Source organism: Desarmillaria tabescens (assembly GCF_030435595.1).
Source record: "Desarmillaria tabescens strain CCBAS 213 chromosome Unknown EV420scaffold_7, whole genome shotgun sequence".
Lineage (NCBI taxonomy): Eukaryota > Fungi > Basidiomycota > Agaricomycetes > Agaricales > Physalacriaceae > Desarmillaria > Desarmillaria tabescens.
Window position 1 is genome coordinate 204,254 of NW_026848306.1, and position 28,000 is coordinate 232,253.

General features: G+C 49.2%; 9 protein-coding genes across 9 annotated transcripts; 5 read left to right on the plus strand and 4 right to left on the minus strand.

The window, feature by feature from the left end:
* Positions 1–141: 141 nt before the first annotated feature.
* Positions 142–2,964, minus strand: EV420DRAFT_1476230 (glycosyltransferase family 39 protein; the record flags this gene model as incomplete). Its single annotated transcript, XM_060469323.1, has 9 exons — positions 142–165; positions 226–432; positions 468–535; positions 590–970; positions 1,024–1,783; positions 1,835–1,994; positions 2,044–2,152; positions 2,200–2,602; positions 2,650–2,964. 9 exons carry the CDS (start codon positions 2,962–2,964, stop codon positions 142–144), a joined length of 2,427 nt encoding a protein of 808 aa, XP_060334811.1.
* Positions 2,965–3,557: 593 nt separating this feature from the next.
* On the plus strand, positions 3,558–7,339 carry EV420DRAFT_1518537 (uncharacterized protein). Its single transcript, XM_060472071.1, has 11 exons — positions 3,558–3,627; positions 3,680–3,757; positions 3,808–3,984; positions 4,037–4,159; positions 4,213–4,630; positions 4,679–4,938; positions 4,985–5,218; positions 5,274–5,633; positions 5,684–6,748; positions 6,807–6,982; positions 7,035–7,339. Exons 1-11 carry the CDS (start codon positions 3,598–3,600, stop codon positions 7,237–7,239), a joined length of 3,126 nt encoding a protein of 1,041 aa, XP_060334812.1. The 5' UTR covers positions 3,558–3,597; the 3' UTR covers positions 7,240–7,339.
* Positions 7,340–9,198, plus strand: EV420DRAFT_1518539 (AP-1 complex subunit mu). The gene is made up of 10 exons (XM_060472072.1): positions 7,340–7,373; positions 7,432–7,496; positions 7,550–7,681; positions 7,739–7,869; positions 7,923–8,020; positions 8,077–8,206; positions 8,258–8,495; positions 8,544–8,777; positions 8,829–9,063; positions 9,115–9,198. Exons 1-10 carry the CDS (start codon positions 7,365–7,367, stop codon positions 9,118–9,120), a joined length of 1,278 nt encoding a protein of 425 aa, XP_060334813.1. The 5' UTR covers positions 7,340–7,364; the 3' UTR covers positions 9,121–9,198.
* A 126-nt stretch (positions 9,199–9,324) lies between these two features.
* Positions 9,325–12,846, plus strand: EV420DRAFT_1618545 (SIT4 phosphatase-associated protein-domain-containing protein; the record flags this gene model as incomplete). Its single annotated transcript, XM_060475353.1, has 13 exons — positions 9,325–9,335; positions 9,395–9,604; positions 9,675–9,876; positions 9,925–10,008; positions 10,107–10,706; positions 10,755–11,425; positions 11,465–11,656; positions 11,711–11,804; positions 11,879–11,934; positions 12,044–12,161; positions 12,219–12,389; positions 12,445–12,513; positions 12,571–12,846. 13 exons carry the CDS (start codon positions 9,325–9,327, stop codon positions 12,844–12,846), a joined length of 2,754 nt encoding a protein of 917 aa, XP_060334814.1.
* Positions 12,847–13,367: 521 nt separating this feature from the next.
* On the minus strand, positions 13,368–14,730 carry EV420DRAFT_1091873 (uncharacterized protein). The gene is made up of 6 exons (XM_060465786.1): positions 14,653–14,730; positions 14,315–14,600; positions 14,162–14,264; positions 14,050–14,107; positions 13,901–13,996; positions 13,368–13,845 (listed from the first exon to the last, which is right to left on the minus strand). Exons 1-6 carry the CDS (start codon positions 14,683–14,685, stop codon positions 13,684–13,686), a joined length of 738 nt encoding a protein of 245 aa, XP_060334815.1. The 5' UTR covers positions 14,686–14,730; the 3' UTR covers positions 13,368–13,683.
* A 1,057-nt stretch (positions 14,731–15,787) lies between these two features.
* EV420DRAFT_1091898 (ornithine decarboxylase) lies at positions 15,788–17,975 on the plus strand. Its single transcript, XM_060465787.1, has 3 exons — positions 15,788–16,349; positions 16,405–17,151; positions 17,214–17,975. Exons 1-3 carry the CDS (start codon positions 15,983–15,985, stop codon positions 17,573–17,575), a joined length of 1,476 nt encoding a protein of 491 aa, XP_060334816.1. The 5' UTR covers positions 15,788–15,982; the 3' UTR covers positions 17,576–17,975.
* Positions 17,976–20,120: 2,145 nt separating this feature from the next.
* Positions 20,121–22,974, plus strand: EV420DRAFT_1303267 (thiamine diphosphate-binding protein). The gene is made up of 5 exons (XM_060468431.1): positions 20,121–20,605; positions 20,665–22,084; positions 22,134–22,326; positions 22,379–22,584; positions 22,641–22,974. Exons 1-5 carry the CDS (start codon positions 20,430–20,432, stop codon positions 22,707–22,709), a joined length of 2,064 nt encoding a protein of 687 aa, XP_060334817.1. The 5' UTR covers positions 20,121–20,429; the 3' UTR covers positions 22,710–22,974.
* Positions 22,971–24,796, minus strand: EV420DRAFT_1092037 (Endonuclease/exonuclease/phosphatase). Its single transcript, XM_060465788.1, has 3 exons — positions 24,419–24,796; positions 24,209–24,358; positions 22,971–24,153 (listed from the first exon to the last, which is right to left on the minus strand). The coding sequence occupies exons 1-3, from the start codon at positions 24,537–24,539 to the stop codon at positions 23,051–23,053; spliced, it is 1,374 nt and encodes a 457-aa protein (XP_060334818.1). The 5' UTR covers positions 24,540–24,796; the 3' UTR covers positions 22,971–23,050.
* On the minus strand, positions 24,736–27,709 carry EV420DRAFT_1518589 (uncharacterized protein). The gene is made up of 6 exons (XM_060472073.1): positions 27,307–27,709; positions 26,824–27,255; positions 25,428–26,772; positions 25,270–25,375; positions 25,121–25,207; positions 24,736–25,063 (listed from the first exon to the last, which is right to left on the minus strand). The coding sequence occupies exons 1-6, from the start codon at positions 27,619–27,621 to the stop codon at positions 25,030–25,032; spliced, it is 2,319 nt and encodes a 772-aa protein (XP_060334819.1). The 5' UTR covers positions 27,622–27,709; the 3' UTR covers positions 24,736–25,029.
* Positions 27,710–28,000: the final 291 nt, after the last annotated feature.

Here is a 28,000-nt window from a genome sequence, read left to right on the forward strand (position 1 = left end):
ACTTGACCTTTTCACCCCCAAAAATTGTGGCGCTGCTTGCAGGACCCCCTCAAAGTCGACGATTCTCAGAATAGAAAATAAATATCCATGCATTATTTATACCAACGAGAGGAGATATTGTATTGAGAAGTCCATGGCGCTTTAATTATTGTAAATATTCCAACTCTGAACAAGATAATCCACATTAGCATCAACAGAGCAGAGTAAGACAGGAGAGAAACCCACTTTACGCCACTGCAACCCCCAATGTTCGGCTATAGGTCCACTTATACCAAAAGCGACTCCCCTAAACCACCAGAATGTCAGGAATATCGACGAAGAGCAGATCCCAAAAGCGATCCATTTTGCTTTTGTCGTCAAATGACGCGAAGAGAAGACAAAGTGATCAAGGAGATGTGCAAACATCAGCACGGAGAAGTAGAGCGTTGGAAGCTATGGAGATGACATTAGACGGGGGCGATCCTTACTAGAAGGAAGGAAAGAAACCCTACGTAGTGATGGACGTATGTGACACGGCCCATGATCATGAACGGCACTGTCGCATCACACCGTCAATAAACACCCAAACCGCACATCGCAGGCCACCCACCATAATGAAGTGCCCATCCCAAAAATGCAATCTTCCCTACATACAAGAAATGATCCCACTCCCTCGGCTCCATATCAATATACTTCCTCTGCATCCGAAGCAGGTACACCAAAAACGTCAACAGCGCCAGGATCAAACTGATCGTGCCTCCCCACCAGATTAAGGGCGTCCCCATGAGATAATACTTGACCTGTTGGTCTCCCCAGCCACACATCCTCAGTCCGAGATGGAGGAAGGGCCAGTCGAATGGCTTGGACGCGAGGATATCTTCTTTATCTGGATCTGGGACTAGGGCGTTGTTGGAGGTCATCATTGCAACGTTAAGGTGCCAAAAGTCCCGCAGGAAAGGAGATTTGTAGAATTTCATGTCGCCCGGGGGAACTTGGAGAAGAAGTGTTAGTGTTAATGTATGCAGGAGAAAGGGGGGTCCTTACGTCGGTCGTTCCAATGACTTTCGACGTTCCAGTGTGTATGCGCGTCCTTTGGGTCATTATCGTTGGTACAGGTGACTTCAATCTGCTTGAAGCCCCACTGTGGGAGGACGCTATTCGCTGCACGCAAGTAACATCCCAAGTTCTTGTGACGGAACCGCATTTGCGTCGTCAACGAATGGATCCTGTCTATCTTTTTGCCCTGTTTGATGTCACCTACGACTTCGACGATCCAATAGTCCGAAGCGTCGCCAATAGTTGAGTTACCATAACACGATACTTCGTGGGCCAGCTTCGTCACCGGGGCGGGAATATTGTGAGAGTGTAAATTGCGAGTGGTGGGCACGTGTGAGAGTCGGATGACATCGCCGTCCTGCAGGAAGCGCAGCGGGTCGTTCGGATTGTATTCGGGTTCTTCCCATGTCGGTAGGATTAGCCAGTTATTATTGTCGTCCTTGTAATGATAGCAGGTGACCTGCTGCTGCGTAGATCCCGTTGGGTATGTCTGTACATGTGAATGTAGAAGACCACCGCCATAGCCGACATTTTTCAGTGTAACCTTCGAACCGACTGCGATCTCGAGTGGGCTGTTCTTGAAGTCGTTTCCGACCAGATTTGCCTGGAAAAGAGAACTCATCTGGGAGTCGCCGGGACCTGAGTGGTTGAGAATCATAAAGTGGATTTTGAAAGACGCCATGAACGTGAGAAGGGGAATGACGATCAGACAGGCTATGCGCGCGCCCCAATGCTTCAGTTGATCACGCTAGACGAGGATCAGCATATTGTAAAGGAGAAACGTCAAGCTATCACTCACCACAGGCATTTTCAGGTCACCAAACTTGTCCCAGAGATCCTCAATGGTGTATAGACCGACCAGAGCCGTGACAAACAAACCAACTAATTTGACACTAGTGACCCAACCGATAGATAGCCCCGTCATCGTCAACCACAACCACCAGTCTATAGAGAAAGGTCTGTATCGGTTTCAGATACGAATCGAACAAAAAATGATGGGGAACGCACTGATATTGTTGGTTGTGAAACTTTGTCAAGCAGAAGACCGTTAAGAATGTGAAGAAGAGTAGCATAGAATCAAGCAGAATGAAGCGAGAGATACATAGCCAGCCAACGTCTAGATAAACGATGAGAACGGTAAGACATTAGATAAGGACTACTCACCCAAAAGAACCATCAATGCTACCAAATGACAAGCCCATTGGCTCATGCCAAGTTCGACAGCAGTATACCATCCCAGCGGGACCATGGCCACACCAAAAGTCGCCATCATGACCCGCATAGCGACATACGGCACAGTATCGGGGTACTGCACCCCGCTTTTGAACTCGAAGCTCCCATCATAGCCTGCCAGCAGACCAGCAAGCCCAACCAGCATCTTCCCCAGTGGCGGATGCACATCAAAGTAAAACTCGCGCTTCAGATAATGCGACCCAAATTTGCCAAAGTGGGCTTCGTCCCATACGACGACGTCGGCGAGGCCTATCTTGTGAAAGCGGGTATAGCAGGAGAGTAGGGTGTAGATGACAGGCGGGATGTGTTCCAGGTTTTGGTGTAGGAATTCTCGCTGCGCAAGGATCAGATTAGCTGCGCTGCGATGAGAGGAATACATACGATGGACGTTGGGGGTGGCGGCGGTGCTGTTCGTGGTCGTCCACCGCCCATACCGCTCCTCGGTGAGCGCATTTTGTTGTAGACATCCTTGCCCTCGTCGTTGTATGCGTAATCCATCTTCTGTGCGACCTCATACCCGTCGTCCTCAAAGCTGGGTCCTACTCCTCTCGTCCTCCTCCGTGCTTTCTCTTCCATATGATATAGAGGCAGTTGCTCGTCTGCCTGGGCCCAGTTGTTCGGTGGATACTGCACTTCCTCAAAGTCTGAAGAAGAAGAATCGGGATCTGACGCGCCAAAATTTACCGCAACAGACATCAGCTGCCGGTCGTGGAATAAGCGGGGCTCGGCACTAAGGCCTGCGTGAAACCGTGTTGAGTAGCTGAGAAAGAAAAAAGAGCCTTGCCGGCGTCGTGAGTGACCGTGTTGTCGAATTCAAAGTTAAAGTGTGAAGCGCCGGGGTCCGCAGCTCAACAGGAAGTTTTGCCACGTTGACCTCGGCCAAGTATAGCCTCACTCTGGCTCAGTCCGACTTTTCAGCGTACAGAACACATTGTAACACGTCAAATCTATATAGAATTTATTCTCGCACCAGCTCCGCCGAGAGGTAGAATAACGCCGCACAGAACCGTGAACGCATGACAACAAAAGAATTCTTGATGATTCTTTCTACAGGCACCAAGGGGCAATCTGGGAACAGAGATATACAAGTACAGACCACTACCAAGCAATACAGAAAACAGTATTAAAACTTTGCTACTCCACTTTGAAGACTTGCTTTTTACTTTTAAGGCCAAGAATTTGCTGTTCAGTGGAATGACATCACAGGTTGCATTACGTAGGTATGTAATTTATTTATTAATTATTTAGATTATTTCCATAATTGTCAACGGACGTCGCCGCCTTTCCTTCTCGAACTACATGTCGTATATCTTCTAATCTCTGACGCCAATGGCAACCTCAAATATTTCTGCGCCTAGTGTGAGTGTAGCGCCATTATCCGAACCTCACGGTGGAACTAAACTATCCTCAGTGGCGACAATTTTCATTCTTCGAAATAGAACGAGTGAGGGATGTCCATGACTTTGAAAGCACACCGGATATATTCAAGGTGTGTCCGTCTGCGGTACATCAGAATATATCGATGGAACGGCGTACTAGGCTACTCTCGAAATCTCCACCGTTTCATCGTCGTCAACCGGCGTTCTCGTCGCGGATATCCATGGAAGCATACACGTCCTCAATCGTGACTTTGAATCCGTCAATAGCTGGGTGGCCCATGTCGGCGGACGAGTGACACACATGGTGGAGCGGAAGCGTATCTTGATAACCCTCGGAGTGCGTAGCCTCTCTAACGCAGCTTGTCATGGAATTGAGCAATATGGTGTAGGAGGAAGACGCCGTCAGGTCACCGATTCTGAAGATTTGGGATTTGGAAAACACAGATAAACGCTCGGGCTCACCATTACTTCTTCGTTCTGTCAAAGTACAACTCAGCAATCGACCCCATCCTGTAAGACACGTCTATCCAATTATTCCTAGTCCTCAGGTAACTTATATTTTTAGGTGTCTACCATTGCTTTGTCTGCATCACTCTCGTACCTTGCTATCGGTTTCGGAGATGGGTCCGTTCTTCTATACCGGCACCTCGACCAGTCACTCGCAAATTCCGCCGGTCTTACAGCACTTCCCAAACCACGGACGGTACACGAATCTCCGACAGAACCGATAACAGGCCTGGATTTCCGAGAGCCTTCTGAAGATAGTCCGAACTTGTACCTTTTCGCGGTCACGACAAATCGCGTCCTTTCATATCAGGCTTCGGGTCGCGGGAGTGGTGCTGCAGCCGTTGTGGTTGATGAAGTTGGTACAGGTCTTGGTTTGGCTACGATGGACCACCGAGGGAAGGATATCATAGTCGCACGAGATGAGGCCATATACGTTTGTGGTACGGATGGGCGTGGAGCGTGTTGGGCATATGAAGGTCAGAAAGTTCAGGGTGCTAATTGATTCCCCACTAATTTGTTGACAGGGCACAAGTCTTCAATACATACACATCACAACTACGTCGTCATTGTCTCTCCCCCATTCCTTCCGACAGCCTCTGCTGCGTCAGCAACTGTTCGCAATTTCGTAGCACGGACCACGAATGCTGGAGACAGTGATATTACGAAAGTCACATTGTTTGATCCCGAGAATAAGTTGGTAGCGTATAGTGGTACTTTCAAAGAGGGTGTTCGGGAAGTCATATCTGCTTGGGGACATCTTTATGTTCTCTCCAACGATGGTAATGTATGTAGTTTCCGTTCTCTTGGATATGTACTGAACATCCACATAGCTATTTGCTCTGAGAGAGAAACCCACATCGGAAAAGCTAGACATGCTCTACACCCGCTCTCTATATCCACTGGCGCTCAATTTGGCAAAGACTCAGGGATTGGACGAATCGAGCGTCGCTGGTATTCATCAGCAATACGGTAACCACTTATATAACAAGGGTGAGTACGACGCGGCCATGCAGCAATTTATCCAGACAATTGGACATTTGCAACCCAGTTATGTCATTCGAAAGGTAGCCTCTTTTCTTTCTCTTCTGAATAAACTGATCTCAAACGCTGCAATTTCAGTTTCTCGATGCCCAACGGATACATAATTTGGTGAACTACCTCCAAGAGCTGCATTCTCTCGGGCTTGCCAACTCGGATCATACGACCCTTCTTCTCAACACGTACACAAAGCTCAAAGATGTTTCTCGACTGGACAACTTTATCAAGACAGAGTCTCGTCGGAACTCGACAGACTCTGACGAACTCCCATTCGACTTGGAAACTGCTATTCGCGTTTGCCGGCAGGCGGGTTACTTTGACCATGCCTCGTACCTCGCCAAGAAGTACGAGCGCCACGAGGACTATCTGAGAATACAGATCGAAGATGCGGAGAATTACAAAGACGCTCTGTTGTATCTCAGAAAGTTGGGGGCGGATGCGGTTCGTACTACGCTGCGTAGATTTGTGGTTGACTGACTCTCGTTCATTAGGCCGAGAGCAATCTTGCACGGTACGGCAGAGCGATGTTGGCCAATCTCCCGGTTGAAACGACGCAGTTACTTATCGATCTTTGCACCAACTCTGCGGGAATATCTTCTCCTGAACTGGAAGAGACCATTGTTTCCAAGACGACCACTGCAGCACCATCCTACCTTTCATATCTGGCATTGAACCGCACCTCTGTCGTCGATGTTCCTCCCCCATCCCCTTCTATCAAAACCGTCAAACCTGGAGATACAGTTTCACAAAAGGAGTCAGTGCACGAGGCGTCCCGTCCATCAACGCCTCCTCCCTCCACTCCTACGACCACCAAACCTGCTCGACCTACGCCTGTCAAACAGCTCTCGCCGCGAATGTATTTCGCGCACTTTGTTGACCATATGGACCAGTTCGTCATCTTCCTGGAGACAGTAGCGTTACGTCGATGGGGTCAAAGCGTAGATAATCTACCGAGGACGCTCCCGCCTTCTGACCCTCCTGTGGATGAAAAGGCTGATCAGCTTGATCAGGTGGCGGTGTGGAATACGCTTCTTGAGCTATATTTAACGCTGCCCAATCCGTCGGACAAGGACGATACATCGGCTGAGGCAAAGGATTTCAGGGAGAAGGCGATGCGGGTGCTCAACAGCGATACTATACCCTATGACCCAACCCACGCGCTTATTCTGTGCTCAAGTCGGGGCTATACGGAGGGCCTTGTGCTATTGTGGGAGCGGATGGGCATGTATGAGGACGTTCTTAGGTTCTGGATGGATAGAGAGAAGGAGGGAACGGTATCTGGTGCGTCGACGGAGGTGGTCAAGCATCTGAAGCAGTATGGATCGGGGAATCCGCAGTTGTATCCGTTGGTGCTGAGGTTCCTGACGTCGACGCCTGAGCTGTTGAGTCGGCATCAGGAGGATGTCAAGGATGTGCTGGAGCATATCAACCAGGAGGGTATTATGCCTCCGCTGGGAGTTATACAGGTGTTGAGTCGGAATTCTGTGGCGAGTGTTGGGCTCGTGAAGGAGTGGCTGATGACTCGTATTACGGAGGCCAGGAGCGAGATACAAACGGTGAGCGAGGGTGTTTGTCTCTATCTTTTCTTTGGTCTGATGCTTTTCGTTTTTGTAGGATCAGGAATGGACGAGCTCCTACAGGATGGAGACGGCAGCTAAGCTGAAGCAGATACAAGACCTTTCTGATCCAGAACATCCCCGGGTATTCCATGTTACCCGATGTTCGACATGTGGTGGGCAGCTTGACCTTCCGAGCGTGCACTTTATGTGTAATCATAGTTATCATCAACGGTTCGTTTAGTTGCTGGGTTTTCTCTTTTCTTTTGACTCATTGCTTATACAGGTGTCTGATGGACAATGATACGGAATGTCCGAACTGTACTAGGGAGTACAGTGTAATACGGGAAATTAGGAGGAATAATGAGCGTTTGGCTGATCAGCATGAGCTGTTCTTGTCGGAAGTCAAGGAGAATGGGTTCAAGGCTGTTGCCGAAGGATTTGGACGTGGTGTGCTCAACTTGGCGAGAGTAGATGAGGTCGTTTCGTAGTTTGCTAGGTTCTAATGGATTTTTTCCCTTTCTTTCACGGAAATGAGCGGGCCGGTTTCAATAATAATAATAATAATTATTATTATTTTTCTTATTCCCTATTTTGAGTCTCCGTTTTGACCACCATGATCTCGGTAAGCGTTTGCAACGACGTTCAAAGCGCTGTCGTTGATTTTCTGTGGTATCTAATAGGCATTCTTCGTGTTTAACCAGAAGGGGGAGGTCCTCATTTCAAGGCTCTATCGTACGGACTTCAAGTGAGTCGAGGAAACATGTATTGAGGAACGCGGCTGATGATCAACTTTCCTAGGCGTTCTATCGCGGATGTTTTCAGGATACAAGTCGTGTCGAATAGCGATGTCAGGTCACCAATTATTACGCTGGGCTCGACGAGCTTCTTCCATGTTAGAGTCAACAATTTGTATGTGGTAGCGGTGACGAAGTGCGTTGGCTATTTTATGCGCCGAGGATCGGTTATCTTACGCTTTGCTTTGTATAGGAATAATGCCAATGCTGCTCTCGTGTTTGAGTTCTGCTATCGGTTTATCAATATCGCCAAGTCATACTTTGGGAAGATTGACGAGGAGGCGATTAAGAACAACTTTGTTCTCATATATGAACTTATCGATGGTGAGCGTCAAGCCCATTCTTTTTGCTTCAGCACTGCTGAATGTGCTGGCTAGAAATCAATGACTTTGGGTACCCGCAGAATAGCGAAATCGACACTTTGAAGACATACATTACGACGGAGAGCATCGTGTCTTCTTCGGCTGTTGCTGTCGTACGCTTTCTGTCTGCTGAGGCTATTCGTATCGTGGACGTTTATGTTATGTGCAGGAAGAATCGTCGAAGATTACGGCGCAAGCGACGGGAGCGACGAGTTGGCGTCGCGGGGACGTCAAGTACAAGAAGAACGAGGCCTTTGTGGATGTTGTGGAGACTGTCAATCTGAGTATGAGTGCCAAAGGTGTGTGCTCTCCGGGCTTTTACAGGATATCACTCATGTCGTGTCACATAGGTACCATCCTCCGTGCGGATGTCGACGGTCACATACAGATGCGCGCGTATCTTTCTGGTACGCCAGAGTGCAAATTCGGTTTGAACGACAAGCTCGTCATAGACAAGAGTGAACGAGGTGCTGGGGATGCTGTTGAACTTGACGATTGTCGCTTTCATCAGTGTGTGCGGTTAAACGATTTTGACGCTGACCGGAGTATCAGTTTCGTCCCTCCGGATGGTGAATTTGAGTTGATGAGGTATGTGCGCGGGTTCTCCATGACATAACGTTCTAAATTGGTTCGCAGATACCGGGCAACGTCGAACGTCAAGTTACCTCTGCGAATCATTCCGGCGGTCACAGAAATAGGTACCACTCGCGTATCGTACGACGTTACAGTGAAAACGAACTTCAATAACAAGCTGTCTGCAACTAACATTGTCTTGCGAATACCCACGCCACTGAACACAGTGAACGTGGAGTGTTCAGTGGCGAACGGAAAGGCAAAATATGCACCCGCAGAAAACGTGGTTATCTGGAAGTATGTCTCAGTCCCTGTATTCGGTTTGTTCAGCCCTGACAATCCCGGCAGAATTCCGAGGCTTCAGGGAGGACAGGAATGTGCCTTTTCTGCTGTTGCTGAATTGACGAGTACCACAACTCGTCAAGTGTGGGCTCGGCCGCCTATTGACGTTGATTTCCAAGTCCTCATGTTTACGTCGTCGGGTCTTATTGTCAGGTTTTTGAAGGTATTCGAGAAGAGCAATTATAACAGTATCAAATGGGTGCGATATCTCACGAAGGCTAGCGGTTCGTACCAGATTCGGGTATGTGTGTTTCACCGTTTCTCACTGCGGAAGCTTAAAATAAATATTTAGTTCTGATATCTCATTGTGGATGGACAATATAATCTATATATTGTATTATAGTAGCATACATAATTTATTGCGTTGTATCGTGCAATGTGTGATGCATGTAGGCATGAGGTGTAGCATGACTCCATTTAAATAACCTGTTAGTGTCACACCTTTCCAAGACGCGTCGACGACCTTACTCTTTCACGCCTCTCATCTCTGTCCTTCAGCTTTATGTTCTGGAGGTGCCTTTTATCGTTCTCGTGCCCGTTATTCGTGCTCAACTTGGCGGCGTTGCCAACAGATTCGGCTTCAGCGCTGCCTCAGGTATCGACAGCCTTCTCGACAAGGAAGATGTTTCTCTCGAGGCCATTCTAGACGAAGACGAGCTCCTTCAGGAATGCAAATCACAAAATACGAGGTTGATTGATTACTTCCAACGGGTGGATGTCCTTCAACGGCTGCTGGGCTATGTAACGGGTCAGATAGAGTGCGAGGAGAGGGGGCAGTTCAAGTGCGTCCGGTCCCTTTTCGCATTCTAGCCTTATCCTAGCTGACCGTTCCTTGGCAAATTCGATTTACAGGTACCCGTATGTGGCGACCGAGGTCTTGTGCAGCGAAATATGGTCAATCGTCGAGACGTGTATCAACGAGCAGAGGCAACTGCTGGCGCCCTTCTGGGATTCTCTTCTCGACAGATCCCCCGAAGACATGAAAACGCAGATGGTGATGGCCTCCCACTTTGCCAAGATAAATGCCATCTTCTTGAGCAAGAAACCTGCAGAGGTGAATCCTCTCTAATCTTTACCCGAATGCACTTGTCAACGCGCTCAGATGCTTGCGTTTATCCAATCGCAACCCAATGTTGTTGAGAGGATACTACATCATATCGAAAATCCGTCGTTTGTCGATCTGTTGGTTCGCATCATTCAGCTGGATGAGTATCAGGGAGGCGCTGGCGTTTTGGAGGTGCGTACTTGGGTTCTGTCAGTGGCACATATACTGACGAACAACAGTGGCTCTCTTCACAAAATCTCATGGCACAGTTAATCGAACGGTTGGCCCCACAGCATCCCCCTGAACTACATGTAGTGGTGGCAGATTTAATCAAGGGCATCATCTCCTTAGCCACGCCATCACCAGGTTCCAGCGTTAGCGAGGGACTACAGAACGGAACGTCATCCAATCTCTTCGCCCGTGAACTAGCGCGCCATGATAGCGTGTCAAAACTTGTGGCATACGCTCTACAGGATTTCGGACCAGGTCGTAATGTGGCCTCTGAAGACGACCAAGACGATAAAACACATCCCCCGCTTCCTACTTTCGAATCGGCTACTTCATCCGTTATCCAGTCTATTGGCGTCGTCATCGAGCTCATACGGAAAAACAACTCGGACTACTTCGAGCCTTATCTATTCCACACCTTGCGCAACCGGTTGATGCAGATACAGCATCAATACAGCTCACAGCCTGAACATGTCACCAGAGAAGCACTCGAACGCGCCATGGGAGAAATGGTGGACCGCATGGGAGTCGTGCATCTAGGGCCTGTCTTGGAGATCATGAACGACAATCTACATAAATTCCTTGAATACTTGAAGTCGCCACGGAGCTCAGTAAGTTTGGCTGTACCTGGCATATATCGAGCTCATGCATCCGTGTAGACAGGGCTTGTTGGAACGACCGTGGGAATGGTACTTCCACTCACTTTTGAACGGTTCAGGATATGTGAAATGATTGCCGAGCTGCTGCATTGTTCAAATATGTCGCTGCTCAACCGTCCTCCAGAGCAGAACAAAATCTACGACTCCCAGGGTCGTCTGACAGGAGGGCTCGCTGGACTGGAAGAGCTCGCTAAATTGGTTGACGTACCTGACGGGCCGAACAACGACTCTATGGATGACATAGTCGATGACATGGAGCCTTCTCTGGACCTTCCGGTGACGCGTTCATCACATTCTCCGTCGTCTCTAGATTCGGATGAAGACATGAGTGATGATGACGCCATGGAGGAAATAATAATGCACGATGAACCTCCTGCCATCACACCACCTGGTCTCAGTCCTTCGGAGCCACCGCCTATGCTCCCGTCGAACACAGATTCATCAGTGACTGGGTCCAATACTCAAGAGGTTGCACTATCTAGGGTGGACTCGAGAGACACCAGTTCAGATTCTGATGCGTCATCTACAATTGGACAGCGATCGCAGAGTTCGAGGAGAAATTCCAAGCGGTTTACAATACAAGAACCGCCCCTGAACAAGCCCATATTCGTCGGTGAGAAGATGAAAGCGCGTCTTCTTGAGCTTACGCGTCGTCCCTGTCCTATTAGTATGTCCTTCTGATTAATCTCTGGTTCTTGATCCTTTCTAAGACGTTTTCAGGACTTGTTCTTCGAGTATCCATGGAACAATTTCCTACACAGTGCCGTTTATGACATTATACATCAGATACTCACGGGCAATCTAGAAAGTGGATATAACAGAGAACTCGCGATTTCACTCTTCAGGGATGCGCGTCTGATGTATCGTATCGTGGAGGGACAGAAACACAATGATATCGAGAGGTGTGTTCTTTTGCGCTGCCAATCAATCTCCGACCATTCATGACATACCTCTAGCGCGAAGCCTAAAGGCGTACGTTTAGGATATATGGGCCATCTTCAGCTAATATCTGAAGACGTACTCATCGCGCTTGAGGTCTTCCCGCCAGAAGTACGGCTGCTTATCATACAATATGCACCTGATCCATGATTGGGACTGAATATGTCACTGGGAGATACCTTGAGACCAAGAGGCGAGATAATATTCTTCTTGGAGGAGGCAAGCCTATAGTCGGACCAGAGTATGGGCCGTCAGGCAGGACGTTGGAAAGTCGACGAGGAGGATCCGACTGGTTTCGTCGGATCATCATCGACTGTCAAACGAGGACAAACGGAATAAACCATGGACAGGAGACTCGAGGAGAGTTCAAACGGGCTGTTGGAGCGAGGCCAACACGCTGAGAGCAGTGCAGACTTTGGCGCTCCGATGGATGATGACGAAGACGATGAAGACGACACAGCACCGGGGGTCAGTTCATCTCGTTTCTTTGTTGGGCGTGTACAAGAAGTTTGACTCGGTCGTAAGGAGTTTGCCAGATATCTAGCCCATGAGATGAACGCTGATAACTTTGGCTCTGACGATGAGGACGAAGATGGAGGGTGGTTATCACGATCTACGTTCACGCTTGGCAATCCACCTGCCGCAGCTAGGCACCAACAAAGCGAGCGGAGACCACTGAGTGTAAATGGATTTGATGTAAGCCGGTCTTTTTATGGCTGGGACTGTCTCCGTGATTTGATGGAATCTACAGGATGAATTTGACCCTGGACACAGATCCAGTTCCGCAGCATCTGAGGATCCTTTCAGCTCAGCAGATGACGTACGTTTGTTTCTGTCTCCCACCTGTCAATACCACCTCATATCATGGATTTATCAGGATGCATTCGGGCCATTCTCCGACTCGGCAGCTGTCTCCAGCAACGACGCCTTCTTCTCCTCATTGTCTGATGAGATGGAGGACAGCACGTTTGATAACTTTGGTGACTTTGGGGATTTCCAGAGTGCTAGTCCGTCGCAGGATGGGGAGCTTACGCCTACGGCGGGGAGTTGGTCGTTTGCTAGTGATTCTAGTGAGGGTGCTACGTCGTCGTCTGATGGTTCTCCCAAGCCTCAGGGTAGGAGTTTACGGGAAGGTGAGGAGAGGAGTCCTTAGATCGACATACATAGATTATGGACCAGTAGGTATTTATCATGTTCGCTGTATACACCTGTAGTGCCGATTTACCTGATATAGAAGAGTGAAGTTCCGTCGGAGCTTAAGGTAAGGGCCATGCACAATTGGTATTCCTAGGACTACTGTGGGTGATTGCAATGTACAGACGGATCGCGGTGCACAAGCAGCATGTTCCGCCCAGCTGTTGGTTTCATTTTTGTTCCTGGTAGCTGAATGGAGATGTGTAATTAATAGTACGCGGTAATTTCATTGATTGGTTTAGAGCAAGCCATGCGAGACTAGAAAAATCGAACATGTAAGGATTAGCTGGCTACCTGTGATTTTGTACCAATAGTGGTCGGCGGACACGGGGCAACTTGGGGACATGAACAGGGCACATAGGAATTCGAATGAAGATTTCCAGACACAGAGTAACCTGTGGGATGTGCGTAAACTCAGAAATACCTTGATTTCAGTAGCCCGAATTCAGAGCTATCAGTACATGACTGATCGATGATTGCTTAGCGAGCCATAGGCGGTAAATACTCGGGATTTTTGTGATTATCTTCTGTGATGTCAGATTTCGAGAGATGACATTTCGTAGAGCAGTTCGTCGGACGGTAGCCAAGGTACGAGGGGATGAGCTGTCCCGACGTGGAAATGGACCGCGATGTGCATGTTTTGGCTTGGCTTCCCCTGGTAGTTGAATGAACGCATACAACGAATAGTACGTGGTAATTTCATTGATTGGTCTAGAGCAAGTCCTGCCAGATAGTCCCAGGCTGGATATACGTGTTCGGCGAGCGTACAATAAAGTTGGCTTGCCAGGCCCCTACCTTACTCGGGTTTGAATTCATAACCACCGTCTCGAGCGATGGCGAGGAAGTCTAACGTAGAGAGGGCTTTCCCTGATGGGTCCGCCAAAAGACATTCCACTTTGTCGCCGGGCGATACCGGACCAACGCCAGAAGGTGTACCGGTTAGAACCAAGTCACCTTCCTATTATTGGTGTTATGTTGAGTCCTATTGATAATAGAGAGATTGAGCGACTTACCTCAAGAGTCATGATAGACGAGATATGTTCGATGAGACGAGGAATACGGAAGATCATATCGGCAGTCGTCCCATTTTGTTTGATGCCTCCATTGATCTATAGGGTATGTCAACTTGGGGAAGAGAGGTATATTTGAGCGCTGCGCTAACCTTGAGGGATAGTCGGAGGTCATGGGGATCAAGAACTTTGTCTTTGGGAACGAAAGATCTATAACGTAACGCTGAACAGCCTTGATTTAATTACAGCGTTAATGACGCGTACCCTATGGGAGTGAATGTATCAAAGCCCTTTGCTGCAGACCACGGGAGACCGCGCTTCTTGACTTGATCCTGGAGGTTTCTGGCGGTCATGTCCACGGCCAAGGCTGTGGCCGGTATTTGACAGGATGCTTTCATGAGATCGCGCCGTACTCACCATAGCCAGCTATGTGCGACTCGGCGTTTGCTTGGGAAATATCACGGCCACCATTCCCGATGACAATACCGAGCTCAACTGATTTCGGAAACAGCTCAGTAATTGGGGACAGTGGAAGACGTGTGGACGCACCCTCATGATGAGCAATTATGCCTCTAGGCAGCTCCAATTTTCCGCCAGACGGGAGGTAGCTTGTGGTAGGCTTGATGAAGAAAAAGGGTTCTTTCGGAGCGGTATTGGCCAGCTCTTTGATGTGTTCGGAGTAGTTTCTTCCGATGGCGACTATCTGATTAACTTGGATATGAGTTTGAAAACTGTATAGAAAGAAGCCCCCACACTTTCTTGCCATGTCGAACGAATGTAGACGCCATGGATGTAGCAAATGAATGAATGATCGCGGGGATTTGAAAGGTTATATTTGGAACAGATTGAACCCGGGAGTATTTCAAATTTAGTCGTCTTAGTGATCATGTGGTCTGTTTACATAACTTGATGGGGTCCGCATCGCGACGCGTCGCAAAGCAAAATATTTATAGAATGCGTAGTACTTGCAACTTAAAGTTACCTCCTCTGAAGTTCAACGTTCAAGTGTCTTCCTTTTGTGCCAGTATTTGAAGGTGCAGGTATGCAAAGTTTAAAATACATTAGTATTTTATTTTCGCTCTGTGGGCTGTTTCTCTACGCCTTCAAACGGTTAATTTGGGTGCAAAACTTAGCTCCTTACATAGTTGCACTGCCGAAAGTCGGCAATGGACGGCCCGAGTCTGATCTAGACCCTGGACACTCCCTTTCTATATTCCTTGGCTCGCGCAATCGCTCGTCAGCACTATCTCATTGACTTTTGTGTACTCAAATATTCAGGGTATTCAAGTTCGAAGTTATCTATATCCCTGACATTTAATCATCTGCGAATAGCATTAACCTATGCTCCAAGTCTGGCAGTGCAATTTCGTGCATCCGTGCGGTCCCGCACGGGAAATGCCGAGTACCCAAGTCATCGATATTTTCTCGAAGATTCCCCTTACGGACCCCAACGCAGCCTCAGCCTCTTCCTTTTACTACTACTCTGTACTGCTTCTGTCGTCGTCAGCTTGTCGCACGACCACAGGGCACACCGTGTACCACCATTTTTGACCAGCAAAGAAACAGCGATCTTCGTTTGCTGACCCTAGAGTACGGCAACGTTTCATTTCCCCTGCTGCGTTGACTAACACTTGCGTCTTTTTTGCTAGGTGGGTTTCTGTAAGAGGTCCGTCGTTTTCAGTTTTATAGTGACTCGATGCTCATTTGGTTGCTCTTCAGGTGAACCTCCCTGACAGGACTCGCCCACCACCGTCTGCATAGCTCTTACCTCGTAACACGTCTCCCCCCTTCATCTTTTCTTTCGGAAAAACTTTCCGCGCCCTTCAAGCTATTTCCTCGCTGCACAGGGAGCGAGGAACCCGCCTTTGATTGACCAGAACTTAATATTACCGTCCTCGAGTCCGCCCGGCTCACGACCGTGGCGGGACAGGTCCGGTAATTCGAGTGCGAATTAACAACAACGATCCTCCCATTCTCAACGTTCCTCTGGAACACTCACACGACTGCTCACAGTCACTAGACCACATCTGTAAAAGCCGACACAACCACACCACTGCACCCGTACTTTTATCGCCACCACGAACCATGTCCCAAGTAGAAATTCTTCGCCCGATAAACCCCGTAGATTACGACCTTTCACGTACCAGTTCCCATTCCAACACTACGAGATGGGTTACGACCACCGCTCTCGTCAACGACATTGTATCTTCTAGCCCCCTTCATCTGACCACTGAAAACGGAAGTCTGGATGATCATCTGTTTCCAGACCTTCCACCACTCCATCACGGCCACCCTGAACTTCACCTTCGTAATGGGGTCATCAACGCCTCTCAGCTGGCTGCCCAAAACGTGCCTGATGCTGAAAAAGCCTTCTTCGTTGGTGACCTAAGCCAGGTATACAGACAACACCAAAGATGGCGGTCCTGTCTTCCTGAAATTCAGCCCTTCTACGGTTTGTCCCCTATTTTGTTTACAATCATTACGTACTGAACAGCTTTTTTCTCAAGCGATCAAATGCAACCCAGATCCGTATGTTCTGCGTCTCCTGGCCGCTTTAGGCACAGGATTTGATTGCGCCTCCAACGGGGAAATCAGCCAAGTCCTCGCCATCGGAGGGATTGATCCGTCCCGTATCGTCTTCGCGAATCCTTGCAAGGCCGTCTCGTTCGTACGAAACGCAGGAAAAGTCGGCGTCGATATGATGACGTTCGACAACGCCGACGAGCTTCACAAAGTGGCGCGCGCCCACCCTCGCGCCAAGCTCATCATCCGTATCCTCGCAGATGATTCGAAGAGTATTTGTGCCTTTGGTGTCAAATTCGGCGCGCCCCTCGCGAATGTGCCTGGGCTCTTGGCGAAGGCTAAAGAGCTTAACCTCAATGTCGTGGGGGTGAGCTTCCATGTTGGGAGTGGTTGCTATGACCCTTCCGCTTACACTGACGCTATCATGCGCTCTCGCGCGGTCTTTGACATGGGCAAGGAAGCTGGGTATACTTTCAACCTCCTCGACGTGGGTGGAGGTTTTGAGGATGCCCTTTTCGAGCAAGCAGCCCTGTATCTGACTGAGGCGATTGACCAGTACTTCCCTGATCGTAGGGACCTTAAAATCATTGCGGAACCCGGACGGTTCTACGTATCCAGGGCGTTCAGTCTTGCGACGAACATAATTGCTCGGCGCGCACCGTTCCCTGCGGACGGTGTCGCTGCTACTGCCGCGCAAGGTGGCGATTCGTCCCAGGAACCCTCTGTTATGTGTGAGTATTTTAGTCTTGCATCCGAATAGCGGATCGCCTACTTACAGACGTCCGTGCCACAGATTACATCAACGATGGCGTATACGGTGCCTTCAACTGCATCATGTTTGACCACCAGACGGTAGACCCATATGTACTGTCTATGGGCGGTTCATTCCATGTTCCGCCTAACGAGCCGCAGTCGATGAGCAGCGTATGGGGTCCGACGTGCGATTCAATTGATCGTATCTGCACGTCGACTATGCTCCCTGATGCCCTCCAAGTGGGCGATTGGCTCGCCTTCGATAATATGGGTGCCTACACCATTTGTGCGGCGAGCCAGTTTAACGGTTTCGAGACTAGTCACGTCGTGTATACGACGGGCGGTCCGGGTGGTTTGGAAGTGCGCCGAGCTCTCGCGGCGTTTGCTATGAGCTTAGAATGAAGGACAGACAGACAGACGATCATATATTTCTTTTGATATCCTGATATCCATCTTACATTAACAAGACTCAGTGATCCCTATGTAACGAAAGTGGCACCATCTAGACTCGTGAACAGATTATTTCAATGATGTGCGAACGATTGCCTACACCCGTTTACTGAACATCTTTTGAGAATGTACGTTAGGTCAGCGGTTGCTGTTTAGCCGCAATTCAGAAATATGAAGTATCCATTCTACTGGTCCGGCTCAGTTAGCGGATATGCAGTCGGCAATAACGCTAACGGTACCCCGCACATGCCATGATAAACTCACTTGTCATGCTTCTGTCCACTTTTTCACTCTTGGGTGGGTCGAGACTCACAAGACCTGAAAGCAAGGCGAACAAGGCCACCCCAGTGGATGACAAGCTCCCTAGTTAGAATCCTTTTTGTCTTGGATCCTTTCACCCAGCTCGCCAAGGCTTGGCGAAATTGGCACATTTTGTAACCAAGTAAGACCGGATGCGTTGCCAGACTTTAGCTTGATGATCGTAATGACAACTGATTCAGGAGAGTTCTGCGTTCCATTTTATATGTACGGCTGGTAAGCTACTGGGAAACGCTTGACCGCGACCGCCGAGATACCCGCGGGGAATGAACCTCAGGACTAGCCTTGAACCGCCCCCGTGGATGGCCAGCCTCTTCGTTGCCACATAAGTGTAACGGAGAATGAAATCCCTTCCCCACACAATTCTTCGAAGACATCAAAGAAAGGTCTTTGGAAGATCCAAGAAGATCTTCATATCACCATCACGTCTGGGCTACGCCGTTCGACGGCCGATATAGTATGTGGCGTCAAGGGAAGGATTGTCTTCCATGCCCTCGTGGCTAAGCACAGTTCCGCGCATTAGGAACGACCGAGAACATAGAAAATTTTTTGGATCCGATGATGAACAAGGCCAAGAAAGTGAGTGATTGTGACAGATGTGACAGGGATCGAAGTTATTTAATTGAAACAACGGTCGTTTTCTCTCTTCCTGTCCTCGTTAATTGGACCTCAGTGCTGGGCCGACTATAATTTGCGCTCTTATCTACCCCGTTATTCAAACGTTGTGCACTTGACGAGAAGGTGAGGCATTTTAGAAGCACGGCACTGTCTGCCGCCGAGCTTAAATGGGCTTGGCGCTCTGCTCTGACTTCTTGTGTCTTGGCACGACGGGTAACGGCACCTTTGCCCAGAGACTTGGAGATAGAGTAGTATGATATAAGGCTCAGTGTTGTAGGTGTCTCTTTGATACCATCCTCTCTCGCCACACCAACATTACCAGTCTTCCATCCATCCTTCCATTTCCTCAATCCACTCATGTCTTCGGAATCAGAGCCTGAGTGAGCATCAGCCTTCCGTTCTTCCGAAGTACCCGGTAACCGACCATTTTCACGTTCCCATAGGGCAGCTTCCGAGTCGCACAGTACGCATCTGGGAAAGTCATGGGAGGTTGCTGTGGTTTCGGTCTGTGGTGAGTTGGTATCGTTCTGCTGGTGCTGGACGCCTTTTTCATGACCCTTAATAACAGTTATTGTCGTTATTGCTTTGATTGGTACAACAGTATTACATTTCCGTCGAAAGGCGTGGCGGCAACGGCAGATGCAGCTTGACGCAGAGCAGGGACAAGGAGAAGGACAGATGGATCCTGAGACGTCGTCTAAACTCAAGGTTGACTCGGATTTAACAAAGGTGTGTTGTTTGTGTGCGCCACACAAGAATATTATTTGACACCAAAATATTTTCAGCCACTACCAACGGCCTCAAAAAGGACATCGAAAAATTCTATTATGATCATCATGCTCAAAAACCTGCGCGCTATTATTGGGACTATCGGCAGTAAATCATTCACCTTGGCATATCTATTGACTGGTAAGCGCCATGTTGAAATTAAGCGTCCCGCCTTACCAAAATCTCGGTGTTAGGACTTGTAAATGCATTATTGTATCACCATCATGATGTACAACGTACCCTCCTCTATTAATTCTACCACGCTCTATCATCCATGCTTCGACGCTTTGACCTTCTCGCGCGAATTATATCCTACCTATTATTATTCTACGCGCGACCAACATTATGCATAGTTCTTCTTTTGTCACTTGAAGTGAAGAATTGGAACAACTGGCTCTCTTCTCTTGATACAGGTTGCCAACGATTCTTCCAACAGCAGCAAAATCATCCCTGACATCAGTAATCCCTGGAGTCTGGTTGGATTCCGTCGGAGACTCGGAGTTCAAATAGCCGCTGATCCCATCAAAGATCGACTCTCGGCATCACCAAGATTGTCACACAATTTAGTTTCAATTTAGACGTCGAAAATGAAAGAAGTATGCCGAGCTAAACGCCTGAAAAAGCACCACAATCATTGCCAATCTTTGCTTGATTCATGAAATAATAAGAAATTCTTAGTTGTAGTTGTGCAGTTTCTCGAAAAAAACAGGCTCAGGAAATATTTTCATTTTTGAAAAAGACAGAATTGCTTTGAGCTTTGTCATCCAATTCAATTTTCTCTTCACACATGTGTGCACATTCTCTTCACAATAAAAATAGCAATGCTTGCTTTTCGCGTTATAGGTTATGCCCTCAGCTCACTCGATGACCTACGTAGTTGGCTGGATTCTGGAGAAATATTTCGCCGATCCGATCAGGTGGATGGTGTCCAATGGAGTCATCGGTTTTATTCGGCCGGACGATGAAATTGTATCGAGTCAGAAAAGAGTTCTCCCATTGACCACCACCATTCCAAGGCTCTTGGAGTTCACTACAGAGTCCCTCCACTCTCTAATCTCCTCTCGTTGCCCACGAAGAGTGCTCCATTCTTTTTCTAGCGGCCATGTCTCTACCAGCGACCATGCGCGTGAAGGGCGTACCGGCAACCCCAAGATTCGTTCGCTGTCGGTCAACAACTGCATCAGGATATTCGATGCTTGAGGCAAAATCAAGAGTACGCGAACATGCACGGAACATTAGTCGATCAACGACACAAAAAGCAGAGGCAGCACCCGCCGTGTACGTCTCACTAAATTTTTTTGTCTCAGAAAATATGTGTCTCATTCATTTTCGCACAGACGACCTGCACCTTCATCAGGATTTCAACAGATCCCTACAAAAAATAATAATGTAAACCTCCCTATGCACGGACCCGGTCCTCATCCAAGTGCACCTCTGGACCATACGTTTGTCGGTCTTTCAGGCGGACAGATATTTCATGAGATGATGCTACGCCATAACGTTAAGCACATCTTTGGATACCCTGGAGGCGCCATTCTTCCTGTCTTCGATGCCATCCACAACTCTCCCCACTTTGACTTCGTCCTTCCCCGGCACGAGCAAGGCGCCGGACATATGGCTGAAGGTTACGCTCGCGTATCAGGGAAGCCAGGTGTCGTTCTTGTCACCTCAGGACCGGGAGCAACAAATGTGATCACACCGATGCAGGACGCTTTGAGTGATGGCATACCCTTGGTCGTGTTCTCAGGACAGGTCGCAACATCGGCGATCGGATCCGACGCATTCCAAGAAGCTGATATCGTTGGGATATCTCGAAGCTGTACAAAATGGAATGTTATGATCAAGGATATCTCAGAACTACCTCGGAGAATAAACGAAGCGTTCAAGATCGCCACGTCCGGGCGACCTGGTCCTGTTCTCGTTGATTTGCCCAAGGATATAACCGCTGGTATCCTTCACACTCCTCTGCCATACAAGGCTACGATGCCTGGTACCAACCTAGGCCTACCTACCAACCCCTTGCAATTGCTCGAGCCACCTACCGACGTCGCTATCATCCGCCAAGCCGCCGCCCTCATAAACCAAGCGCAGCGACCCATCGTCTACGCCGGAAACGGTGTCCTTTCATCACCCAAGGGCCCCGAACTCCTCCGTCAGCTGTCCGAGCAGGGCAACATCCCTGTGACGACAACCTTGCAAGGACTTGGTGCGTTCGACGAGGACAACGAACGGAGCTTGCACATGCTTGGTATGCATGGAAGTGCATATGCCAACCTTGCGATGCAACAAGCGGATGTTATCATCGCTCTCGGTGCCCGATTTGACGATCGTGTGACAGGCAAGGTCGACACGTTCGCTCCGGCTGCGCGCGCAGCTGCCGCCGAAGGCCGCGGTGGGATCATTCACTTTGAGATCATGCCAAAGAACATCAACAAGGTCGTAGAGGCTTCCATTCCCATCCTCGGAGACGTCGTTGCCAACCTTGGCACCCTTGTTCCTCTAATTACGTCGTCGCCAAGGACGCAGTGGTTCTCGGACATCAAGCAGTGGAAGGAGAAATACCCCTTCACGTACGTGAAGAGCGAGGCTGGTGCGAGGATGAAGCCGCAGGAGGTTGTGGAGGAGCTGGACAAGCAGACGTCGAGTTACAAGGACAACGTCGTTGTGTCTACTGGTGTCGGACAGCATCAGATGTGGGCTGCTCAGCACTACCGCTGGAAGTATCCTCGTCAGTTGGTCACTTCTGGAGGTCTAGGAGTAAGTTAGTATCCTTATAGTGAATTCTTAGACTGACTCTTCTCTGAAGACTATGGGCTTTGGTCTTCCCGCAGCCATCGGTGCCAAGGTTGCCGCTCCCGAAAAAACCGTCGTCGACATCGACGGTGATGCCTCATTCAGCATGACTGCCATGGAACTCGCAACGGCATCACAGTACAACATTGGTGTCAAAGTTCTTGTCCTGAACAACGAGTTCCAGGGAATGGTCCTCCAATGGCAAGGTATGTCTGGTTTTCCCTAGCTCCGCCGCGCTACGTCCTGATGAGTTGCCAGATCTGTTCTACGACGCCCGGTACTCGCATACGAGAATGACGAACCCTGACTTTGTCATACTAGCCAGGGCGATGGGCGTGCATTCGATACGCTGTCATACCGCTGCAGAACTGCCTGCGAAGATGAAGGAGTTCTTGGAGTATGACGGTTCAAGACCCGTACTGATGGAATGCTTGGTGGAGAAGAACGAGCATGTGTTCCCCATGGTATGACTTTTTTTTATCTCTTCGTCTGTAGTCTCTTATTGACTGACTCCTGATAGGTCCCCGCTGGCAAAGCTCTGCACGAACAATTCCTACATCCCATCCTCAGGGGAAAAACAAAAGCATGATTCTTTGGACATCGTGCATCGGTTGGTGGTTGTCGCATCTGCATTCATTTATTGGCATTGTATCACGATCTTATTAATGCGGAAGGGAGGGAGGGTGAAGTGAAACCCTGTCATACTTACTACTTACTACATACCTACCATTAGTGAGGCGAGGCGAGGCGAGATTTGCATTGTATGTTTAAAAGGACCGTAGGCGGTCTAAGTCACGATCTTTTTTTGACGGAATGAAACGAGTGTAGTTTGTATTGAAGTGCAAGAAGGTTCGAGCATTAAGTAAACGAACGGCTTCAAGAAAAGGAAATCAAAAGTCCAACTAAGTAGTACATGGCGACGAAAAATGTTCAGTACACTGCACCCCAAATACCAGCCAGTCTGTCTGCCTCGTCTCCACTTCTTCCCCAGAATCCCACTAAACCCCATGCGCCGCCACTACCAGCGTCCGTAGGCACTGTAGTAATCAGACAATCGTCTGTAGTCACTCCACCCTCCAGGACACTACCAGAGTTGGTGGTAAGCTTGAGGTAGAAAACGCGCGTGTGGTCATTGTATTTGCCACTGCATGCGGTAATCTGTGTGATGTAGTCCCCGTTGGTCAAGGAAAGCGTATTGTCGTCACCGCCTGTGCCACCGTGATACACGGTGCTCGTGCTTCCGCTTGGGTACAATAGGTCATAAGAGACAGCATCGACACGACTACCGGAACGAATAGTGATAGATGCGATGGTGGGTACATCGTCCGTGAGAGAAGTGGCAATGTCGTTGAATGGGTCACCGTGGGGACCACCCGTAGGATCCGAGAGACGAAGGGAAGAAGAGAGGCTCCACGATGCAGTAGCCGACAATGGATAGTGATCACTGAGCGGTGCCCCATCGTCATCGACGAAATTATCATTTTCGTTGGTGAAAGAAGTCGTGGTGAGTGTAATGATAGAACTCGAACGGGTGAATATCTTATCGACGGTTTCGCAGGAGACCATCTCGGCTTGGGTGGTGCCCGCAGCGAAGGGGAAGTCGCACACGAGAGCGTCAGCGCCTTCCTCGGGGTACGAGCCTCCGCGAATGAGGGAAATCCAAGCGTCGGTGACGCCATTATCGTCAATGAACCCATGGAGAGACTCTGAGTCGGTCACTCGGGTGTACCGGGAGTTGGTATCGCCCATGACGATAACAGCCATACCCGCAGACCATGTCTCCATGAACTCGGTAAGTTGGGCGAAATTCGACGATCGGGCCTCGAGATCCCCTTCATCTACACCGGCGTCGGCGTGGAGGTTGTACAAGTCTATCCAGGCGCCGTCCGATACGCGGATACGCACTAGGGTGAAGCCTTTGGGTGTCAGGCAGTCCCCGGAATTTATGTAACACTTGTCCCAGGTAGTGCGTTCCAAATCGATGTATTCAAAGTCAGAGAGTGTGTTGAGACCAGAACCAATACCTGCACCACCTGGACACAAGGACGTTATTGATGGCTTCTTCCCAGTAATATAGAAAACAAGTACCTGACGTAGGAGTGCGATACGCATGACTGTCGCTCGCATAAAGCGCAGCATGGTAGTTGAAATCTTCTTCGACGTTGATGACATTGTATGGGCCCAGTCGTTCTGATATTAACGGTGTGTTTGTTTCAGGATTACTAGACGAGAGGCCCTCTAGATAAAATAGCGAGTGAAACCGTGGTCGAAAGATGCGAGGAGCGGAGACCAACTAACCAGGTAAGCCCGCGACATTATAGGTCAACAAGGAGAAGGTCCCTGAAGTGGTATCCGCGATAGTATGCCGGGCCAATAGAGACGAGACAAGGACGACACTCCAGACACTGGGGGAAAACATAGTCGACCAGCTGAACACCACTGGCCCCCCATCACGTAGTTATAGCTTTCTTGCGCGTGGCAAAATTTCCTAGACAAAAGGTTCCACATCGCACGTTCAGGAGAATCTAGCACGAGGAGACTATGGATTCGCCAGCCACAGAACACATGCTCGAAACAAATCGGCAGGAAAAGCGTCTATGAGCCTCTCAAAAGATGCAAAAAGAACTTCCAGAAGTCGTAAATGGGAACAAGAAGACAAGGTACGAACAAGGGTGAGAAGTACACGTGCCAGAGTTAGCGACCCGGCCCGCGCTTGTATTGGCAATGGCCCGCAGTGGGCATTGGAAGTGCACAGTAAGATGTTCTGAAGAACGACCAAGGACAACGGGAAGGAAGAATAGAAGCAGCTTTTACCGCGCCGACAAACCATTACATTGCTGAAGTACGAAAGCGATATACATTCCGAGATAGATAGAGGCCGTTGTAAAAATAATACAATTGAATGAGAGCTAAGGAATAAAAATTCTTGAATAACCTTCCACGCTATAAAGAATAGGCAATCAGGAGACATGACAATCACAAGGAAACAGAACTGCGCACTTTCGTCGACAACAAGGACAGCGGTGTTTAGAGGAAGAGGAACGCGACGCCAGGCTCTCTCGGCAGTTATCGCACATCGAAAGACACCTAAAATTGACGGAATAAGTCGGGAGGTTGCATAAACGTCGGAAAAAGAAAGGCAGACAGACCTGCAAGGCCAGCAGATAATTTCGCGGGCTTCGGTGGTGCAAATGACACAGTTCTGTCTAGGGTCATCGTAGGCCGAGAAATCGTCGCTCTTTGCAGTGCTAGAGGCTAAGGAAAAAGCATGAGTATTTGAAAACCGCCAGTAGGTAGGCCGACGGACCGCTCGGACTGAGATCTGCTTGGATTCTGTAATGAACAGACGTTTCTCCGTCCAGTAATGAGTCGTATCGTCGTCGGGTTAGAGGAGACCCGCCGGTATGTATCATGTGTGCTAAGAGCGTCGACGACGAAACTCCCGGCGTTGACTCTCTCTCACGTAAATCGGCATACAATGCAAGGGCCTCTCTATCTCTCTCTTCGTCCCCCTCGTCCTCATCCTCTTCATCTGAAGACAGCGAAGTAGCTTCGTCGTCGTTCCATTCGTCGTCGTCGTCGTCGTCATCACCAAGTTCGTCACCTTGCACAAACCTATCATACAGATCTTCCTCGTCGTCCTCGTCGTTAATGGTTTCTCCCATACGAGGGTCCTGTATGATTCCGGGATGTCGGCGAGGTGATACCATCCACACAGGACTCGCTTTCCGTCCCCGGAAAATACCCCAAAACATTGTAGAAGCGGTCCGGCCCACGTTGAAGATACCTCTCACATATCTCCACGCTTCTCTCAACCACAGCCGGCTCACACCAATTACGCCAGGGATACCCAGGCTTCCTCCTGAGGGTGTTTCCTCTTCTCGAACGTGCACGACTCTAATCTCATTCTTCCATCCCCACATGGTACGTCTCTTGTTCCTATTCCTTCCTGATGATGGGACCGCAACTGATCCAGGGACTACGGTTACCGCGCCGGACCTGCTCATCTCCAAAGTCCCATACTCGATTTCACGGAAATGAATGTTTCGTCTGGGTGCAACGACAGTTCCCATTTCATTACCCCATCCGCGCAGCCCAGTGGCTTCCAAACTCGCGGTACCAACGCGCAAGATGAGCACGCCAAAGTCTTCGTCCCAGTTGGGAGACCATGACCAGGCACTGGTACTTCGTCCGGCGAGACCGAGACCTAATAACGGCCTAGTAACGCTCCCCGTGAGCACGAGCTGAGTAAGGCAATTAAGCGATATTGTGAGGAATATAGTTATCAGAAGCATAGTCTCGAACAGGTTGGGTATATAGTTGAGCAGGGGATAGTTGGCGGTGCCATTTGGGCTAGAGTATGAGGAGAGGGTATCTTTTTCCGAGGAATGGAAGGGCGCAGATGAGTAGGAATGCATCAATAACGTAGTATGGAAATGGATGAGCGAAAGGATAGATGAAAGGGCAGTCGGAATGAGGCGGTGGGTCGACCATCGCTTTCGGATCGAAAGGACATGGAAAACCGTGAGCTGGAGGAGAGGAATCGCGATGGTGAATATCACATGCTTGTCGGGTCTTGAAGGCAGACCTTCCGGTTTGCTGACGTGCGTGATCGGCGAAGAATAAATGTGGAGAAGAAAGGCGTAGCCGACCTACGGATGGTGAGTTCAGAAAAAGACACGTCAGGGCAAGAGGTCACCCACCAGATTGAAAGGTGAACTGTTCGCTTGCATATGTGCCCCAATGCCAACTCCGACTCCATCGAGACCCTTTACGAAACCCTCGACACAGAACGCAGCACACACGGCGCAAAAGGTGGACCAGGCAATCTGGTTCATCTCTTTTTGTTGGCTCCATAGGAGGAGGTCATGCATGGTTCCGGACTCGTATTCGGGACACAGATCGGCACTTTTGAGGAGAAGGAGGGACCACATTAATAGCATCTTGCACATATAATATAAGGACGGAATATGGAGGGCGAGTCGTGTGCTTGTCCGAGAAACGTCCAACGGAAGAAGGGCATTGTAGAAACCTCGTATTAGGGATGAATGTCGTCTCCTTTGAGGGTTAAGCTGAGAGGCGTTGGGAAATCGGGTGGGAACAACGATGTTCTGGATGCGATGCATCAGGATGGCCTGCAGCAACAGTGAGGAGCAGCTCAACAAACTATATTCAATACGACATACCATAGCGAACAAGCCCAGCATATAAGCCGATGTGAAGAACGCCCAAGGGCCGGGGAACGACTGTGCTGTTAAGGATGATATACTCGGCTTGCTCGCGGCGGCGGCGGTCGACGTCCAGGTAACAGCTTCAGCGATAGGTGCATCTTCAGGAAGCATATCGTCTACTTTCCGTATTTTCGCTAGGAGACGAGTGGGAATCGATAGTAGGGTGGAACCGATAGAGCTCAAGTTCAAGGAAATGTTGTAGGCCCCGCTGACAACGTCGTGGTGTGTAGGAATAGGTAGTGAATGTTCCGGTAATCCTCTTGTTGACATCTTGACCACCAGGTGGCCGAAGAAGAGAGTTTGCCCTCAAGGACGACGAGTACAATAGAGTACAAGGAACAAATGATGTTGTAATAACTGTTGTAATGCCTGTTGCCAAGCCACGTGGCTGTGGCGGGGCCTAATTTCGCGTACGACCTTGTTTCATTTGAATTTCCCTTTGTTCCCTTCAGGATAAGTACAAGTGCTCTGTCTCGCAGTAAAATTTTTAGTATCCAATGCTCTCTATGATCCCGGGATGATAAGAAACGGATATCCTATTGTATTACTTGCGGTGACTACTTGTGCTGAAGCAAATCTGCGAGCTGTTGAAGCGTTGTGTTTTTGAGCCAGTCAGCCAACCCATGGACTGTAAGGTCTTGAAAAACAA